This window comes from Vulpes vulpes, chromosome 16, assembly GCF_048418805.1.
Source record: "Vulpes vulpes isolate BD-2025 chromosome 16, VulVul3, whole genome shotgun sequence".
Taxonomy (NCBI): domain Eukaryota; kingdom Metazoa; phylum Chordata; class Mammalia; order Carnivora; family Canidae; genus Vulpes; species Vulpes vulpes.
The window spans coordinates 78974955-78994714 of NC_132795.1; the positions used below are offsets into that span (position 1 = coordinate 78974955).

At 35.1% G+C, this 19760-nt stretch overlaps 1 protein-coding gene across 1 annotated transcript in view; it reads left to right on the forward strand.

The window, feature by feature from the left end:
* GTF2A1L (general transcription factor IIA subunit 1 like) overlaps window positions 1–17975 on the forward strand; it is a 44433-nt gene extending 26458 nt beyond the window's left edge. The window contains exons 7-9 of the mRNA XM_025992613.2: window positions 9045–9302; window positions 10231–10320; window positions 17713–17975. Of these exons, the coding sequence (XP_025848398.1) occupies window positions 9045–9302; window positions 10231–10320; window positions 17713–17820 (456 nt within the window). The 3' untranslated portion in view covers window positions 17821–17975. The remainder of the gene's footprint in view (window positions 1–9044; window positions 9303–10230; window positions 10321–17712) is intronic.
* Window positions 17976–19760: the final 1785 nt, after the last annotated feature.

Below are 19760 nucleotides of genomic sequence, written 5' to 3' on the forward strand. Positions count from 1 at the left end.
TGAACATCTGTTAATGTGCTTATTGGCTATTTTGTGTATCTTCTTTGGATATATGTCTATTCAAGTCCTTTGTACATTTTTAGATCAAGTTTTTTTGTTGTTGTAGGGTTTCTTATGTATTTTGGATATTAACTCCTAATATGTACGGCTTGCGAACACTTTCTTCCAGGTTATGAGTTATGAGTTACCTTTTTACTCTGTTGGCAATGTCCTTTGATATACAAAACTTTAAAAATTTTGATAAAGGTTATTTTATCTATTCTCCACCTTTTTTGCCTCTGTTTTTGATATCATATTTAAGGAATCATTCCCAAATCCAGTGTCATGAAGATTTTACCCTATGATTTTTTTCTAAGAGTTTTATAATTTTGGTTCTTACATTTAAATTTTTAGAGTTGATTTTTGTATATGGTGTAAGTTAAGGATCCAACTTCATTCTTTGCATGTGGATACCCAGTGTTCCCAGTAGTACCATTTGTTGAAAAGACTGCCTTTCCTCATTTGTCATCTTGTCAAAAACCATTTGACCATATATGTGAAGATTTGTTTCTGGGATCTCTGTGCTATTCCATTGGTTTGTTATCTGTATGTCAACACCACATTGTTTTTACTTAGCAGTTTTGTAGTAAGTTTTAAAATCAGGGTGTGTTATAGCTCCAACTTACATCTTTTTCAAGATTGTTTTGGTTATTCAGGGTCCCTTGAAATTCCATATGAATTTTAATATGGATATTCTATTTCTACAAAGATATTATATGGATTTTTAAAAAAAGATTTTATTTATTCATGTGAGACACACACACACAGAGAGAGAGAGAGAGAGAGAGGCAGAGGGAGAAGCAGGCTCCATGCAGGGAGCCTGACATGGAACTCGATCCCGGGTCTCCAGGATCACGACCCGGGCTGAAGGCAGCACTAAACTGCTGAGCCACCGGGGCTCCCCTATATGGATTTTGATAGGGATTGCAGTGAATGTCTAGATGGCTTTGGGTGGTATTAGCAATATTAAGTCTTTTAAATCACAAGCAGTGTCATCCCATTTATTTCTGATTTCTTTAATTTCTTTCAGGAAAGTTTTATAGTTTTTAGTGAGCAAGTCTTTGGGACTCTGTGGTTAGGTTTACTCCTAAGTATTTTATTCTACTTAATGGCATTTTAAATGGAGTTGTTTTCTGCATTTCTTTTTCAGGTTGTTAATTGTTAATGGATAGAAATGCAACTGATATTTGTGTGCTAATTTTTGTCTTATGTAATTTTGCTGAATTTGTTCAGTAATTCTAATTTTTTAAAAAGATTTTATTTATTCATGAGAGACATACGGGGGTGGGGGGGTGGGGCGAGCAGAGACACAGGCAGAGGGAGAAGCAGGCTCCATGCAGGGAGCCTGACGCGGAACTCGATCCTGGGTCTCCAGGCAGGATCAGGCCCTGGGCTGAAGGTGGCACTAAACCGCTGAGCCACCCGGGCTGCCCTAATTCTAATATTTTTATGTGTGAGAAATCTTCCAGGTTTTGTACATGTATGAGAGTATTATCTGCAAATAGGTAATATGACTTTTTCCTTTTCAGTTTGGATGCTAGCTATTTATTTAGCCTAAATGCCCTAGTTAGGACTTGGAGTACATTATTGAATAGAAGTGACAAGAGTGGGCATCCTTACCATGTTCCTGATCTTAGAGGAAAAGCTTTGAGGTTTTCACCATTGAGTATGATGTTAGCTGAGGGCTTCTCATAGATAGCCTTTATTATATTGAGGCAATTTCCTTTTATCCCTAGTTAGCGTTGTTTTAAAATCATGAAATGGTGTTGAATTTTGTCAAATGCTTTTTCTGCATCAGTTGAGGTGATTGTGTGTATCCACCTTCATTATGTTAATATGTTGTATTACACTGGTTTTTCATATGTTGAATCATCTTTGCATCCCAGGAATAAATCCCACTTGGTCATGATGTGTGATCTTTTTAATGTGCTTTTGAATTCTGTTTGTGTTAGTATTTTGTTTAGGATTTTTGAGGATTGGTGTTAATTCTTCTTTCAGTGTTCAGTAGAATTCTCCAGTGGGGCCATCTGGTTCAGGACATTTCTCTGTTGAGAGATTTTTAATGACTGATTCTATCTTCTTGTAGATCTATTCAGATTTTCTATTCATGATTCATTCTTGGTAAGTTGTGTATTTTTAGAAATTTGTTTCATCTAGATTATCCAGTTTGTTGATATATATTTCATAGGATTCTCATAATTATTTTTATTTATGTAGAATCAGTAGTAAAATTTCATTTTGACTTAGTTGAGTCTTTTTTCTTCATCAATGTAGCCAAAAGCTTATCAATTTTGTTGTTTTTGGAGAACCAACTCTTAGTTTTATTGATATTTCTCTATTTTTCCTATTCTTTTTTTTAAATTTTTTTCATTTATTTATGATAGTCACACAGAGAGAGAGAGAGAGAGAGGCAGAGACACAGGCAGAGGGAGAAGCAGGCTCCATGCACCGGGAGCCCGACGTGGGACTCGATTCTGGGTCTTCAGGATCGCGCCCCGGGCCAAAGGCAGGCGGTAAACTGCTGCGCCACCCAGGGATCCCTATTTTTTCCTCTTCTTTACTTTGTTTATCTCTGCTCTAATTTTTATTTCTTTCCTTATACTAGCTTTGGGCTTTATTCTTCTTTTTCTAGTTCCTTACGGTGTAAATTTAGTCTGTCCATATAAGATCTTTTATTCCTTTTTTTCTTTTATTCCTTTTTAATGTGAACATTTATAGCTATAAATCTCATTCTTAGCTTTTGCTGCATCCCATAAGTGTTGGTATGTTGTATTTTCATTTTTATTAGTCTTAAGATATCTTTTCATAAAAGACTTTTTTGTGTTTTGTTTTTTCTTTTTCAAGTCTTAATTTAAATTCCAGTTAACATAATGTAATGTAATGTAATACTAGTTTCAGGTGTAGAATTTAAATAATTCATTGCTTACATACAACATCCAGTGTTCATCACAGCAAGTGCCCGCCATCAGCCATTTAACCCATACCCCGCCCACCTCCCCTCCAGCAATCCTCAGTGTTTTCCCTATGATTAAGAGTCTGTTTTCTGGTTTGCCTCTCTTTTTTCCTCCCCCCTTGTTCATCTGTTTTGTTTCTTAAATTCCACATACGAGTGAAATCATATGGCATTTGTCTTTCTCTGACTTATTTTGTATAATACTAATTCTATTCACACCATTGTGCATGTGGCAACATTTCGTTCTTTTTGACCAGAGATCTTCTGGATGGTAGGGTAGTCCTATTTTTTAACGTTTTAAGGAATCTCCATACTGTTTCCAGTGGCTGCACCAGTTTGTATTCTCACCAGCAGTGTTAGACGGTTCCCCTTTCTCTGCATCCTCAGCAACACTTATTGTTTCCTGTATTGTTAATTTTTTTAGCCATTTTGACAGGTGTAAGGTAACATCTCATTGTAGTTTTGATTTGCATTTTCTTGATGATGAGTAATGTTGAGTATCTTTTCATGCATCTGTTAGCCATCTGTATGTCTTCTCTGTTAAAATGTCTATTCATTTTTTCCCATTGTTATTTTTAAATTTTTTTAATTTTTTATTTTTAAAAGATTTATTTATTCATGAGAGAGAGAGAGAGAGAGAGAGAGAGAGACACAGAGGGAGAAGCAGGCTCCATTCAGGGAGCCCAACGTGGGATTCGATCCCGGGTCTCCAGGATCATGCCCTGGGCCAAAGGCAGCGCTAAACCACTGAGCCACCCAGGCTGCCCATTTTTGCCCATTTTTAAGCTGGATTATTTGTTTTTTGGGTGTTGAGTTTTATAAGTCCTTCAAAGATTTTGGGATACTGACTTGTTATCAGATATGTCACTTGCAAATATCTTCTTGTATTCCATAGATTGCCTCTTAATTTTGTTGATGGTTTCCTTTACTGGGCATCTAGAAGCTTTTTATTTTGATGAAGTCCCAGTAATTTATTTTTATTTTTGCTTTTGTTTCCCTTGCCTCAGGAGACGTATCAAATAAGAAGTTGCTATGGATGATGTCAGAGAGGTTACTGCCTGTATTCTCCTCTACAATTCTAATGATTTCCTGTTTCACATTTAGGTCTTTCATCTATTTTGAATTTATTTCTGTGTATGGTGTAAGGAAGTGGTCCAGTTTCACTCTTTTGCACATTACTGTGCAATTTTCCCAATACCATTTGTTGAAGAGACTGTCTTTTTTCCATTGGATATTCTTTCCTGCTTTGTTGAAAATTAGTTGACCACCACATTAATGAAAGGAAGGATAAGAGCCATATGATCCTTTTAATATATGTGGGAAAAGCTTTTGACAAAGTACATCCATTCATGATAATAACCCTCAGCAAAGTAGGGATAGAGGCAACATGCTTCTATATAATAAAAGGCATATATGAAAAATCCACAGCTAATATCATCCTCAATGGGTAAAAATCTATGGTGAGGAATAAGATAGGGAAGTCTCCTCTTATTGCCGTTATTTAACATAGTACTGGAAGTTTTTTTGTGACCTCAGCAATTAAAAAGAATCCAAATCAGCAAGGAAGAAGTCAAATATTTACTGTTTGTGGATGATTTGATATTGTATGTAGAAAACCCAGAAGACTCTGCCAAGTTGAGAAGACTCAATTGCTAGAACTGACACATACATGAATTTAGCAAAGTTGTAGGATACAAAATCAACATACATAAATCTGGTACATTTCTATACACCAATAATGAAGCAACAGAAAGAGAAATCAAAGAATTGATTCCATTTACAATTGCACCAAAACCCATAAGATACCTAGGAATAGACCTAAAACAAAGAGGTAAAAGATCTGTACTCTGAAGACTATAAAACACTTATGAAAGAAATTGAAGGTGACACAAAGAGATGGAAAAACATATCATGCTCATGGATTGGAAGAACAAATATTAGGGGCTCAAGCGGTTAAGCATCTGCCTTTGGCTGGGGTTGTGATCCTGGAGTCCTGGGATCCCGCCGTATGTTGGGCTCCCTTCTTGTTGGGGAGCCTGCATGCATGCTCTCTCTGTCAAAAAATAAATAAATCTTAAAAAAGAACGAATATTGTTAAAATATCTATACTACCCACAACAATCTACACACTTAATGCAATCCCTGTCAAAATGCCACCAGCAGGGGATCCCTGGGTGGCTCAGCGGTTTCGCGCCTGCCTTTGGCCCGGAGCACGATCCTGGAGTCCTGGGACGAGTCCCACGTCGGGCTCCCGGCATGGAGCCAGCTTCTCCCTCCTCCTGTGTCTCTGCTTCTCTCTCTCTCTCTCTGTCTATCATGAATGAATAAATAAATATTAAAAAAAAAAAGAATCAAAATGCCACCAGCATTTTTCAGATCTAGAACAAACAATTCTAAAATTTGCATGGAATCTCGAGACACTGAAAATAGCCAAAGAAGAAAAGTGAAGCTGGCGGCATCACAATTCTGGACTTTTTCAAGTTTTATTACAGAGCTGTAGTGATCAAGACAGTATGGTACCGGGACAAACACAGGCACCTAGATCAATGGAACAGAATAGAAAACCTAGAAATTAACCTACAACTAGATGATCAAGGTTGATTTTTTGGATTTCTTTTTTTTTCTCTTTGACCCATTGATTTTTTTGAGTAGTTGTTTAATTTCTATATGTCATGTGTTTTCCTTCCATTATGATCAGAAAAGATACTTTGTGTGATTTCAATCTTTTTAAATATTGTTTTGTGGCCTAACATATGGTCTTTCCTAGAGAATGTTCTGTGCACACTTGAGAATAATGTGTATCCTGCTATTGTTGGGTGGTATGTTTTGCATATGTCTGTTATGTCCAACTGGTCTATAATGTTCAAGTTCTTTATTTCTTTATTGATAATCTTTCTTGTTCTATTCATTAGTGAAAGTGGGGTATTGAAATTTCATACTATTATCATAGAGCTATCTATTTCTTCCTTAAATTCTGTTAGTGTTTGTTACATATTTTTGGGACCTGTAATGTTTGGTGCTGATACGTTAATAATTGTTAAATCTTCTTGGTGCATTAGTCCTTTTTTTATTGTATGATATTTTTTCTTCGTTTTTTCTAATAGTCTTTGACTTAAAGTTTATTTTGTCCAATAGTAGCATAGCTATCCCAATTCTTTCGGTTACTGTTTTTTTTTTTTTTTTCGGTTACTGTTTATGAAATATCTTTTTCCATCCTCTACTTTCAACTGTGTGTATCCTTAGATTTAAAGTACGTCTCTTGTAGACAACATTTAGTTAGATCCTGTTTTTGATCCATTCTGCATATTTGTGTTTTTTGATTGGGGAGTTTAATCCATTTACATTAAAAGTAATTACTAATAGGGCAGGACTTTTGACATTTTGTTGTTTTCTGTGTGTCTTTAGCTTTTTTGCCCTAAATTTCCTCCCTTACTGCCTTCTTTTGTGTTCAGTTGATTTTCTTATAGTGACACATTTCGATTTCCTTTTCATATCCTTTTGTGTGTATTCTAAAGATGATTTATTTTTGGTTACTGTGGGGATTACTTATGCCATCTCAAAGTTGCTACATTCTTGAAGTGATACCAACTCAACTTCAACCTCATAAAAAATTTTGCTCCTCTTCAGCTCTGCCCTCCCTTTGTTTATGATAATCCCAAATTACATCTTTATATATTGTGTTTTCCTTAATATAGTTTATAATTAAATTTTTTTTTTTTGCTTTTTGTCTTTTAAATCTTGTTCAGGAATAAGAAGTAGAATCACAAAATTAGATGCTGTTTTTTATATTTGTCTATGTATCTTTTACCAGAAAACTTTATATTTTTCTATGGCTTCAAGTTATTGTCTAGTTTCATTTCAATTTAAAGGACTCCCTTTAGGGAGTCTTGTAGGGGCAGGCCCAGTGATAATAAACTCCTCAGCCTTTATCTTAGAATCCCTTAATTTTTCACTCATTTTTACAGGACAGTTTTGCCAGATATAGAATTTCCAGTTGACAATATTTTCTTTCAGTATATTAAATATATATCCTCTCACTGCCTTCTGGCCCTCAAAGTTTGTGTTGAGAAATCTGCTTGTTATACCTTAACTGAGGATTTCTTTATGTGAGGAGTTTCTTTTCTGTTGCTGTTTTACTTGGTGTTGTTTTTAAATTTCAATTTCTAATCATTTGTTGCTACTACACAGATACACAGTTTTTTAAACTGACATATCAGTCTGAGTGTTCGTGTCCTCCTCCCGCAAATTCATATGTTGAAATTCCAACCCCCAATGATGATGGTAGTTAGGAGGTTGGGTCTTTCAGAGATGATTACGTCAGAGTGGAGCCCTTATGAAACGGACGACTTGCCTTGTAAGAGACTCTATGGAACTCTCAAGCCTCTCTGCCATGGGAAGACACAGTGAGAAGGAATTGCCTGTGAACCAGAAGGTGGGCTCTCACTAGATACTGAGTCTGCTGGTGCCTTCATCTTGGACTTCCTAGCTTCTAGAACAGAGAGAAATGAATTTCTATGACCTACCTAGTCTATGATATTTTGTGATAGCAGCTCAAATGGCTGAAGACAGTTTCCTTATCCTTTTAATGTCTTCAGAATCTGTGGCAACACCCTTTCTTTAAATCCTGGATAGTGTTTCTCCCCTCCTCTTTCCTGGTCAGTCTGGCTAGAGGCTTATCAATTTTATTGATCTTTTTAAAGAATGAACTTTTGGTCTAACTGACTTCCTCAACTTTTTCCTGTTCTCGATTTCATTTATATCTTTTTAATTTCTTTTTATTATTTCCTCTTTTGCCAGGAGCTTGATTCAGTCTTCTTCTTTTTTTTTTTAGTTTCTTATGGTAGAATTTTAAGCCATTGATTTGAAACTTGATTCTTTTTTGAATATAATCATGTAATGCTGTAAATTTCCCTCTAGGCACTGCTTTAGCTAGATTTCACAAGTTGTGAAATGTTATATTTTTGTTTGTATTCAATTAAAATTATGTTCTGTTTTCCCTCATGACTTCTTTGATCCATGGGTGTTTAGAAATGTGTTAATTTTTAAATATTAGAGGATTTTCTAGACCTTTCTGTTACTGATTGCTGATTTAATTCCTTTGTGCTTAGACAACATTCTTTGTGTGTGTTAAATTTATCAGGATTTGTTTTAGAGCCCAGAATATGGTCCATCTTGGTGAATATTCTGTGTGCTCTTTAAAAGAGTACGGCTTTTGCTATTTTGGGATGGAGTATTCTATAAATGTCAATTAGGTTAAATTGATTGTGTTTTTCAGGTCTTTTACATCCTCACTCAATCTCGGTCTACTTTATCTGTTGTTCACTGGAAGAGGAATGTTAAATTCTCCAAAAATAATTATAGATTTGTCTGTTTCTTTTTTCATTTCTATCAGTTTTAATTCCTTTTTTTTGGTTCTTGTGTACTTGGCTTATTTCAGCCAGTACAGCCCTTTATGTGTTTTTTTTTAAATTTTATTTATTTATTCATGAAAGACACACAGAGAGAAAGGCAGAGACATAGGCAGAGGGAGAAGCAGGCTCCAGGCAGGGAGCCTGATGTTGGACTTGATCCTGAGACGGCGAATCACACCCTGAGCCAGGGGCAGGTGCTCAACCTCTGAGCCACCCAGGCATCCCCCTTTATGTTTTTTATTTATCCATTGAGCATGATATCACTGGTACTTTCTACTTCATTGAATTATTGTTTAAAATAAAATGGAATGGTTAAAACCTAACAAATACTGTATAAATTTAAAGTATATATATAAAAGCTAGCAGTTACTACCTGAAACTAGTGAACTCATTTGTTGTCTATGTATAAGTGTAAGTGGGTTTACTTTATTTATGATTTAAAACTTATTCCCATGTTTCATAGAAATGCTGGGAGTGTTCTAAAATGAAAAATTAGGGAACATATATAGGAAAGGAAAGAAATGTTGAAAAATATATTTTAAGATCGCTTGTGAAATGTTTAGTTTTATATTTTGTGTGATTCAGTGCTTTACACACCTTTTTGACTTGAAAAACTTTATTGCCTTTCTTTCTCTTTCTAGGATTCTAATTCTCAGATGGATTTAAGCATTCAGGTAACTGATGATATTAATGAAATAATTCAAATAGATGGAACCGGTGACGCATCTTCCAATGATGAAATAGGAAGTACAAGAGATGTAGATGAGAACGAATTTCTAGGGATTATTGATGCAGGAGACCTGAAGGTACTTGAAGAAGAAGCTGACAGTATATCAAATGAAGATTCAACTGCCAACAGTAGTGATAATGAAGATCCTCAAATAGACGTTGTAGAAGAGGTGAGGATCATTTTTGAGTTGAAACTTTTTTTAAAATTAAATTTATAGCATTTGTACTTTAATATACTTTGTATTAATACTTTGTATTACTTTGTAATATGCTTTGTATTAATAATACTTTATTCATGAAGAATAGCAATTAATATTAACTCCGTCTTTAGTCTTTTAAAATGAGACTTATTTATACCCTAATATTGAAACTTAAAAAAAGATTTATTTATTTATTTTTGAGAGAGAGAGAGAGAGAGAGATAGTAACAGAGATAATGAGAAAGAGCGTGAGCTAGGAGGAGAGGGAGAAGCAGCTGGGCAAGGACCCTCCCCATCCCTATTCAGGGCTCAATCCCAGGACCTTAGGATCATGACCTGAGCTGAAGGCAGACCCTTAACTGACTGAGCCACCCAAGTGCCCCTAAACTTTTAATCTTAAACTGTAATTCAAACTATATTAAGTATTTGGGAATCAGCTACTGTATTTATTGGTCTTAACTAGAGATAGTGGGAGGTTTAGAGGATGGGAGTGAAGGCACAGAAGGCAGCCAGGTTAGATGTATACGGTATCTGCTCTGATTCTAATAAATGCACTAAATCTTTGTGGAATGTGGTGAGTAGTACTATCATTAATGGTGGCCTTATAGATGTACCAATACCACACTAAGTCTTACCTGTTTTATGTTATTTAACATTCCTACCACCCTGTGGGTCCTATTTTTGTCCTCATTTAACAGATGAGAAAACCCGGAGATGCAATTTTAGTAAATCAACGGTCAGTTACTAAATTTCCAAGCTGGGATTCAAACTCAGGATATTTGACTTTTTAAGTACAATACTATTCTCTTTCTAAATTCCTTTATTTCTATATGTATCTCTGTCTTTAAAAAATTCAGAGCATCATGAAATTCCTTAATGTGACTATCTTTCATCTTTAGGACCCTTTAAATTCTGGAGATGATGTTAGTGAGCAGGATGTGCCAGACCTGTTTGACACAGATAATGTAATCGTCTGCCAGTATGACAAGGTACTGTATTTACCTTTAAACTTTGAGTTTATTAATTGCATTTATGGTAGAAAGGTGTGCAGAATGATGGAAAATATGACGATGAGTTACAGTTCACAGTTAATCTTGGAAAAGCTAATTAATTGTATATATTTTGTGTCTAACACTGTGCTGTGTGGTCTCAGTGATATAAAAAAATGTGTTAGTTTTTAAGGAGGTGACAATCTTATTGAAACAAGATGTTTCTGTATGTAATAAAAGAATGGCATACAATAAGATGGTAGGTAAATCAGAAGCTAAAATATGTGACAGGTAAATCGAATGCTAAAATACATGGCGTATAAATCAAATGCTAAGATGAGTGGCATGTAAATCAAATGCTTAGATATGTGGCACAGATAGTAAGTCCAAAAAATAGCTAGGAAGTACAAGAAATCATTTGTAGTTGGAGTTCTCCACAAATCCTTCATGGGTGATGTGGAACTTTGAAATAGGTCTTAAATGATTTGTAAAGCTATAGATAAGTGTAGAGAGTAGACGTTCTTAGTAGAACAGCTTAATAAAAGGCAGGGAAATGAATGCATGTAGAATGTACAAGGGTAAGTGAAGAGACAGCCCTGCCTTAAATAAAATATTCTTCTTTTGGATTTATTAGGAAATGAGGCAGGGTTGGGGACAGATTGGCAGCAGATTGGAAAATTCAGAATCCTGGTAGGAGAAATTCAAACATGATTTGATGGATGTTAGCATTCTGAGAATATTATTGAGAACATCATAATTGGGTTTAAAACTGTATTTTAAATTGGCTGTATTTGCTAATTAGGCAGAGGCAAATGGTAAGAACAGGAATAGTGCAGACATGAAGTAACCAGAACCCAGAATAAGGATGGCAATGTGGAACATGAAAGAGTCAGAGATGATGGTGGAAGAATCAACGAGATGTAGTGATTAGTTGGACATTAGAGAATGATCAACAAAGAGAGTTAAGGGGCACCTGGGTGGCTCAGTCGGTTAAGCATCCAACTCTTGATCTCAGTTAAGGTCTTGATCTCAGGGGTCATGAGTTCAAGCTTTGCATTGGGCTGCATATGTAGCATGGAGCCCATTTAAACAGAGGAACGAACACTGTCAAAAAAGTGCATCCTTTTTTAAACCTAGAAATTAAGTTAGAAGCAATTTAACTTTAGCAACTAAAATAGAATACTGCTTTCTTTTCTTTTTAAATACTGTATCTGTGATTATGTAGTAGAATGGTCAGCTTTTGTCTTTAATTCATGCATATTTACATCTTTGTTTTTAGCAGCCTTGAGATAGAATTCACATACTATAAAACTCATGTTTAAAGCATAGAATTCAGTGGTTTTGTATATTCATAGATATGTGCAGCCTATTAACATAGCCTGTTTTAGAGAATTTAGTCACCTCAGAAAGAAACTCTATTCTCTTTAGTTCTCACTCCTATATCTCTGTTTCCTCCCATCCCTACCCCAGACCTAAGAAATCATCAACTACTTTCTGTTTCTTTAGATCTTCCTTTTCTGGAGTTTCAAATGAAAATAATTATATAATATGGTTTTTTTTTTTTTTTTTTGTGACTGGCTGTTTTAACTTCACACAGTGTTTTAAGATCCATCCATGTCATAGCATGAATAGTTATTCATTCTCTTTTATTGCTGAATACTAGTCCATTGAATAGATATACCACATTTTGTTTGTCCATTCATCTGTTGGTGGACTTTGGGTTGTTTCCATTTTTTAGGTATTACGAAGAATGCTGCTTTAAACATTCATGTACAAGTTTCTGTGTGAACATATATTTTCATTTCTCTTGGTATATGCCAGGGAATGAAATTCCTGGGTTATATGGTAATAGTTTGAAGAACTACCAGACTGTTTACCAAAGTGGATCTATCCTTTTCCATTCCTACCAGCAATGTATGAGGGTTTATATTGCTCCGCATTCTCCCTAACATTTGTTATCTGATTTGTTGATTCTAGCCATCCTACTTGGTATGAAGTGGTATCCCACTGTGATTTTGATTTGCATTTCCCCAATGACTAAAGCATATTTACATCTTTGCCTTTTTTTCAGTAACAATTCCAATATATTCAGGAGAAACAGAGGATGGTGTTTTGAATTGCTATAAAAATAAATCCTTTTCTCTAAAAATAAGATCGTTTTCTCTTCTATAACATTTTATATAGATAGAAAATGGCAATTTAGATGCTGGTAAACATAAGCATAAGAAGGAATAGGTAATAGAAAAGAGACCATTCTTAGTTTGAAACTTATTTTAGTTTCTTATAAACAGTGTATTGCCTTCTATGAAGAAAACAATCTAAGGCACTAAGTTATGTGTGCATTCAATAGAGTCACAGAGAATTTTCTAGACCATTATGGGTATAGTATCCTTTTTTGTACTGCATTGTGAGAAATAGCTTGTAATTAATTACATAGTACTTTGTATTTTTCAAAGTATTTTCTCATGCATTGTCTTTGCTTCTTACAGGACAGGTAGAAGAAGTGATATTAGATGTATAGGGTTAACAAATCTAGGTGTCTGAGAGTCCTCTCTAATTGATGGATATTTAAAAAATAGTCCTAAGCATTTTATTTTATTTTTATTTTTATTTTATTTTATTTTATTTATATATTTTTAAAGATTTTATTTATTTATTCATGAGGGACACACACAGAGAGAGAGAGAGAGAGAGAGAGAGGCAGAGACACAGGCAGAGGGAGAAGCAAACTCCATACAGGGAGCCTGATGTGGGACTGGATCCAGGGTCCCCAGGATCACACCCTGGGCTGAAGGCAGTGCTAAACCCCTGAGCCTCCAGGGCTGTCCAGTCCTAAGCATTTTAAACCAAAGCATTGGGGAGTCATTGAATCATTGTTAAAAGGAGTTCATGAAGTTAGAATATAGCTGGCAAAGAAAATGTATCTATAAGGTCAAAGTGGAATGAAAGGGACTACTGCCAACAGTGGATTTTTATGAAAGAATAACTTTGATCTGGGCATTGGTTGGCTTATTTCAAGTAGTACTTAATATAACCAAACTCAAGTAAATTGAAAGAGTTTTCAGCCTTTTCTGAAGTCTTTTAGGTCTTTTAAGAGCTTTATTAGTACATTTTGAAGGCCAGTAGCATTAGTTTGCCTGGGAGTATGTTATAAATACAGACCTTTGAGTCTTACCCCAGAGTTTGGAATCAGAATGGACATTTTAATAAGACCGTGGAATGATTTGCCTGCTTATTAAACTTTGAGAAGTACTGTTTTTGTTTTTTGGTGTTTTTTTATATATATTTTATCTGGCTTTGATGACCATGTGAAATTTACCTTTAAAATTTGTAAGTTAACAGTTGGGGAAAACCTTGAAAATATTAAGATGTGCCATGAAAAAGAGTTAAATGAAGGTTATTGGTCACCATTCAGAGTGAGAATTAAAGGATATAATCATGTTATTTCAGAGGCTTAGAGAATGTCTAAGATTAATGTAAAGGTTAGAGTAATAATGATATTATAGAGAAGATTAATGGTGAAATGCAACCTTTTTTTCTATAGGTGGGAGTGTTCTATGCCATAATTGGACACTACGGTGGAATGTAAAACTATTTGAATATGTTGCATCTTCATGTAACAGTTTAGCGAACTTTAGCTTATTTATAGCTGGCTCTGTCTGTTAGATCCTGGTACGAGTAATTGCTAAGTGTGTAACAGTATCTTTCTCTTTATATATATGCTTTGCTTTCTAAATAGACAATGCATACATGCCTGGCAAAAAATCAAACACTATAAAAGCATAGCATGGAAAGTCTGATTCTTACTCCTTCACATTTTGTGTTTCCTTCCAGTAGCTTCCTGTTTCTTCCTTAAGTGTAAAAAATGCAGCCAATTATATTAATTTCTTAATATAGTTACAGGGTCTTTTTATTCACGTTGAAGCCTAAAAGATAGCATAGACAACACTGTATCCTGCACCTTGTCTTTTAAGACATTAACAATATATCTTAGAGATCTTTGTCCTAATATTTTTATAGTTGTATGATTTTCCATTGTAGAATTATTAAAGTTTATTTCACTGATCCCCAACTGATGAATATTTGATCCCCAACTGAGAAATATTTGAGTTTTCAGTCATTTGCTATTGAATGACCACATCTATGACGTTTCATACATGTGTAGTTATATCGATTTAAAAAACCCCCAGCAGGACATCTGGCTGGCTCAGTCATTGAAGCATCCAACTCTTGATCTCAGGGTATTATAAATTCAAGCTTCACATTGGATGTAGAGATTACTCAAAATCTTAAAAAAACAAATCCCTAGAAATGAGATTACTAGGCCAAAGGGCAAATGTATTTGGTCAGATATTGCTACATTGCTCTCCTAAACTCTATTTTAGGATCTATTCCCATTACAATATTTAAGAGTGCTGCTTTTCTTACAGCCTTGCCAATGGAGTATAATAAAATATTTGGATGTTTGCCATTATAAAAAGTAGAAAATTTGTCTTGGTGAAATTTTTAACTTTTCATTTGTTTAAGGACTATTTCTATTTTTGCATGAACTGCTTGTTCATAACACTTGTCTATTTTTTTAAAAAATTGGGTTACTGGTGTAGTTACTGATTTCAAATAGCTCTATATTGTTTGGGGGGAGATTAGTCCTTATATGCAGAAATACTTTTCCTTAGTTATTTGCCTTCAGTGCTTTTTCTTTCTTTCATGCAGATGTTGTATTTGTCAACCTTAATTTTTTTAGCTTCTAATTTTGAGTCTTGAGTAGAAAGCTCTTTCTTACCTCAGATTTTGAAGGGATTCACTCATATTTTCTTCTAGTATTTCTTTGGTTTCTTTAATTTTTTTTTTCCAGGTGGCTATCCAATTTTCCCAACATCACTTATTGAAAAGTCTATTTTATCCACACTGATACAAGAATGATTCCTTTATCACTCATTAAATTTCCCTCTATATTTGGGTCTACTTCTTGACTTTCTCATTTGTCCCATTGGTTTGTCCAATGGCCTATGCTACATTGATTTAATTATTAAGGTTTTTAATATCTGGTAGAGTTAGTACTTTTTCATGAGGCCAAGTGAGGAAAATATTTCAAAGGGGAGAGAGTGTTGAAGGGTGCCAGTAGATGGAGTATTTTAAAAATTTTTTGCTAGCTCTTTTTTCTCTTTCAATGCTATAGTAAAAGGGCTCTTTCACTGTATCTTCTAACCGGAGCTTATATACCTGAAGGGTATGAATTTGTGCATATTAATTTGGTATCAATACTGAATTCTTACTTAGTAATTTTTTAAAAAGATTTATTTATTAGAGAGCACGCAAGAGTGAGTGTGGGAAGAGGCAGAGGGAATCTCAAGCAGACTCCATGCTGAGCTTGGAGCCCGAGGTGGGGTTGGATCCCACAACCCATGATATCACAACCTGAGCCCAAACCAGTTGGATGTTCAACTGACTGAACCACTCAGGCACCCCATGATTTAGTAATTTTAAAATTGATTATCTTAGAGTTTTCAGACATGCAATCATTGCATCTGCACATCTTTTTTTATCCTTTCCAACTTTAAACTTCTACTACTTTCTTCTTGTTCACTTGCATTGGCTAGAGCTGATTGTACTTTCCTCTTACTTAATTGTATTGGCTAGGATCTCTAGAATAAAAACTTGGATAATCCTTGACTATGTCTTGATTTTAGTGGGAATACTTTTAGGGTTCCCCACTAACCACTAAGATAGTTTTTAGGCTGAGGTAGGGCTTGTGTGTGTGATGCAGTTTTTGATTCTCATTGAGTTAAAAAAATCTAAAATTCATTAATTTATTTAATGCTTTGGTGACATCACTAGAGATTATTATATGATTTATCTCCATAGGTCTAGTGATACAGTTTTTAATATTAATAAGTTCCTAATATTGAACCATTGTTGCATTTCTAGAATAAAAGTACTGTTTATGCACTATTTCAAGAATTAAGTTACTAGATTGAGTTGTTGCTGCTGCTACTGTTGTTCTCTGCCTAGTTCTGGTTAGATTTTATCACCTGTGCTGAGTTCAGGATTCTGTGTCACTGTTGTGTACTCAGGAACTTAAGATATGTCCAAGTATAAATTTGGGAGTCAAACTCAGAGAAGAAATTTTGCATTTTTAGGACATCTTTCCCCCCCAAACAAATAGGGGTTTTTCATTTGTATTTTCTTATGCTTCATACCATGCATCTGAATATTGGTCCCAGGCTTTTCTTCTTTGATTTGACTATTGGCAATAAATATTTGGGCTTAATTTTTATCCTTGATTTCAGTTCATACATTACGAAGGTTTTTACTATTTATTTATTCATTCATTCATTCATTCATTCATTCATTCATTCATTTTAAAGATTTGTTTATTTATTCATTAGAGACACACAGAGAGAGGCAGAGACACAGGCAGAGGGAGAAGCAGGCTCCACGCAGGGAGTCTGATGCGGGACTCGATCCCGGGACTTCAGGATCACGCCCTGGGCTGAAGGCGGCGCTAAACCGCTGAGCCACCGGGGCTGCCCTACGAAGGTTTTTAAATAGTCATTTGTGGTTTACCCAGAGGTAATGATGATTTTATGATTTCTTACCTCTTGAAGTAGTAGGATTTTCTGGTTTTTATATTGTCTGTATTTAGACTGATTTATTAAAGTGAAAGAACTGCCAGTAGAATCTAATAGAGCATAACCTGTATCTTCTGACCTTGCTCAGTGCTTTACTGTAATTTTCTCCTTCAAAATGAAATTCCACTTTTTTTCATTGAGGATAGTATTGACTACATCCTCTCTCTTTATTCCTTTATAGACATTCTGAACTCTTTGCTGTTCTTGAACAATCCAGATATCCCCCTCCTTGGGGCCTTTGTACTTTTGTTCCCTTTGTCTGGAATGCTCTATCTGGTTAATATCTTCCTGGCTTTATCCTTTACCTTCTTTAAGTCTTTGCTCAAACACTAAGTCAGGCCCACCCCGACTTTCTTACTTAAAATTATAACCCACTTCTGTATTTGTGATTTTCTTTTTCCTGCTCTAGTTTTCATAGCACTTAGCACCTTTTAATACTCTTCATAATTTAGGTATTTATTAGATTTCTGTTCCCTTGTACTTATTAAAATGTAAAATGTAAACTACTATTCAAGGTCAGGAATTTTTCCAGTTTTTAAAAAGTAATATATAAAAATTATATATATTTTAAACTGATATATCTATAGTGCCTAAAACAATACCTGACACACAGGAACTCGAATATTTGTTGGGTGGATGAGATCTTACTTTTAAAGAACTCCCATTTAGGATCAGAAAAATCCCATGTGATGTGCAAAGAATTGTAACTGATCCTTTAATTTACAGAATTAATTAATTTAGACTATTTTTTTCCCTCCAGATTCATCGAAGCAAGAACAAATGGAAATTCTATTTGAAAGACGGTGTTATGTGTTTTGGAGGGAGAGACTATGTATTTGCAAAAGCCATTGGTGATGCAGAGTGGTAAAACTTAAGAGCTCAATACACCATAAACATCAATGGGACTATATTACATACTGTGAAACTTATTTTTATTTTAAATATAGTCCAATATAGAGCTCCTCAAATTTTTAGTTCATTGTATGGAATTTAATAAAATTATAATTCTGATGCAGGTACAAATATACAATTTTATATTTCTTTCATTTGTTGTTTTAATGGGGTTATTTATTTATTAATTTAATTTAAATTCAATTTGCCAACATATAATATAATACCCAGTGTTCATCACATCATGTGCCCTCCCTAATAATCCCTGTCACCCGAATACTCCATCCCCTGGGGTTTCTTTTTTTTAAAGCCCTCATTGTGTATACCATTATGGAGCATAAATGAATCAGATGTGATGGAGCATGAAAAAAATGTCACATTTCTTTAATCTTGAAGTAAAATTTAAATCAGACTCGAATTCCCCTTCATGGTAAAGTAGGTATAAGTTATTAGGTTGGGGCTGGTGTCCTCCCCATCTCTCCTCAAACCATGTTATTAACAGATCCTAGTGAGTTTTATAATTAGAAGGTTATTCAAGAAGACTTCTCTAGTCTTCAGCCTATACTCATCACTAGTGATATGCTGATTGTGGAGGCCTAAGTGGTCCGTTGGAAGCAGATGTTTCTGTTGAAACTATACTATACTTGAACATGGAAATCTATGTTGAGCCCAGGATCCCTGGAGCTAAGGATCAGCCTCTCTAGGCCTCTTATGTGGCTGGGCCATTCTTCTTCACATTCTACGTTCTCCCTGAGAATTGTGAGGAAGTGTTTAGGTTCCCATTCTGTTTCTTGAAACTTCAGCCTTCTGTCGTCTTAGTCATGGTGGGTTTTTCCTTTATCTGTATTTTTTTTTTCTGTTTTTCTTAACAGTGGAAGATCCCTTTGCAGACTCCTCCCTGAAAGACACCATCTCTTTCTTTCCTTCCCCTCACAGAGAATTCCCTCATTGAGTTTAGGTTTTCTAAAGCAAAGGTCAAGAAGAGATGTTCTTTTCAGGAACTTTCTGTTTTAGCCAGGCAATCTCATTTTGACACAGGAAGACCTAGATAACTGTCTTAAAACAGGGAGAAAAAACAAAGTACAAAATACAAATAGCCCTCATTTTCCTGCAGCAATAAAAACAAAGCAAATTAATACCCCAGAAGGCTGTTCTGTATTATTCTTTTCCTTAGTAGATTCAAATTCATCAAGGGAACATTTTCCCCATCAATCTGCTTCTCTTAACAGGTAGAGTATACATGGTCTTTAAGATCCTACTTTCAGCCCTGAATGGTGTTCTCTGGGATGGTAACTCTCATACAAAAACCAGTGCTGAGATGAGTGGATTATGGTCTCTGAAAGCTCCCCCAAGATTGGATACCTCAGTTTGGCTGGTCACAGGGTGAATTCCTCATTTCTTTTCTTTTCTTTTTTATTTAATAGAGTTTTGTTTGTTTGTTTGTTTGTTTGTTTATTAAAGTAGGTTCCATGCCTGATGTGGGGCTTGAACTGATGATCCTGAGATCAGGAGTCACATGCTCTACTGACTCATCTAGCCAGGTGCCCTGAATTATTTCTTTTTCAGAGGCAACCCCATTTGGGGAATTTATTTTTTTCCATTACTGTTCTGTCCTACCCAAGGGACTCAGCACCTGGTAGATCTTTTCAAAATCTGGATTAATGTCTTCTGGGCATTGAACAGCATTTCTGGGATACTGTCTTTGGCCTAAAGTTGTCAGTTGCAAGAGGATACAATTAGTACTAGTGAATGTGCTATTCTCCTAACCAGATTCTCCAGCTATTCCCTCTTCATCCTCAGAGTAATTATTTTTTCTCTATGACCACTGCTGTCCCAGATCCTTGTCTGGTTTTTGAGAACTTCTGGGAGCTATGGGTTCTCTTCATGAATGTTGTCCTTCACGAAATGTCCATCTTT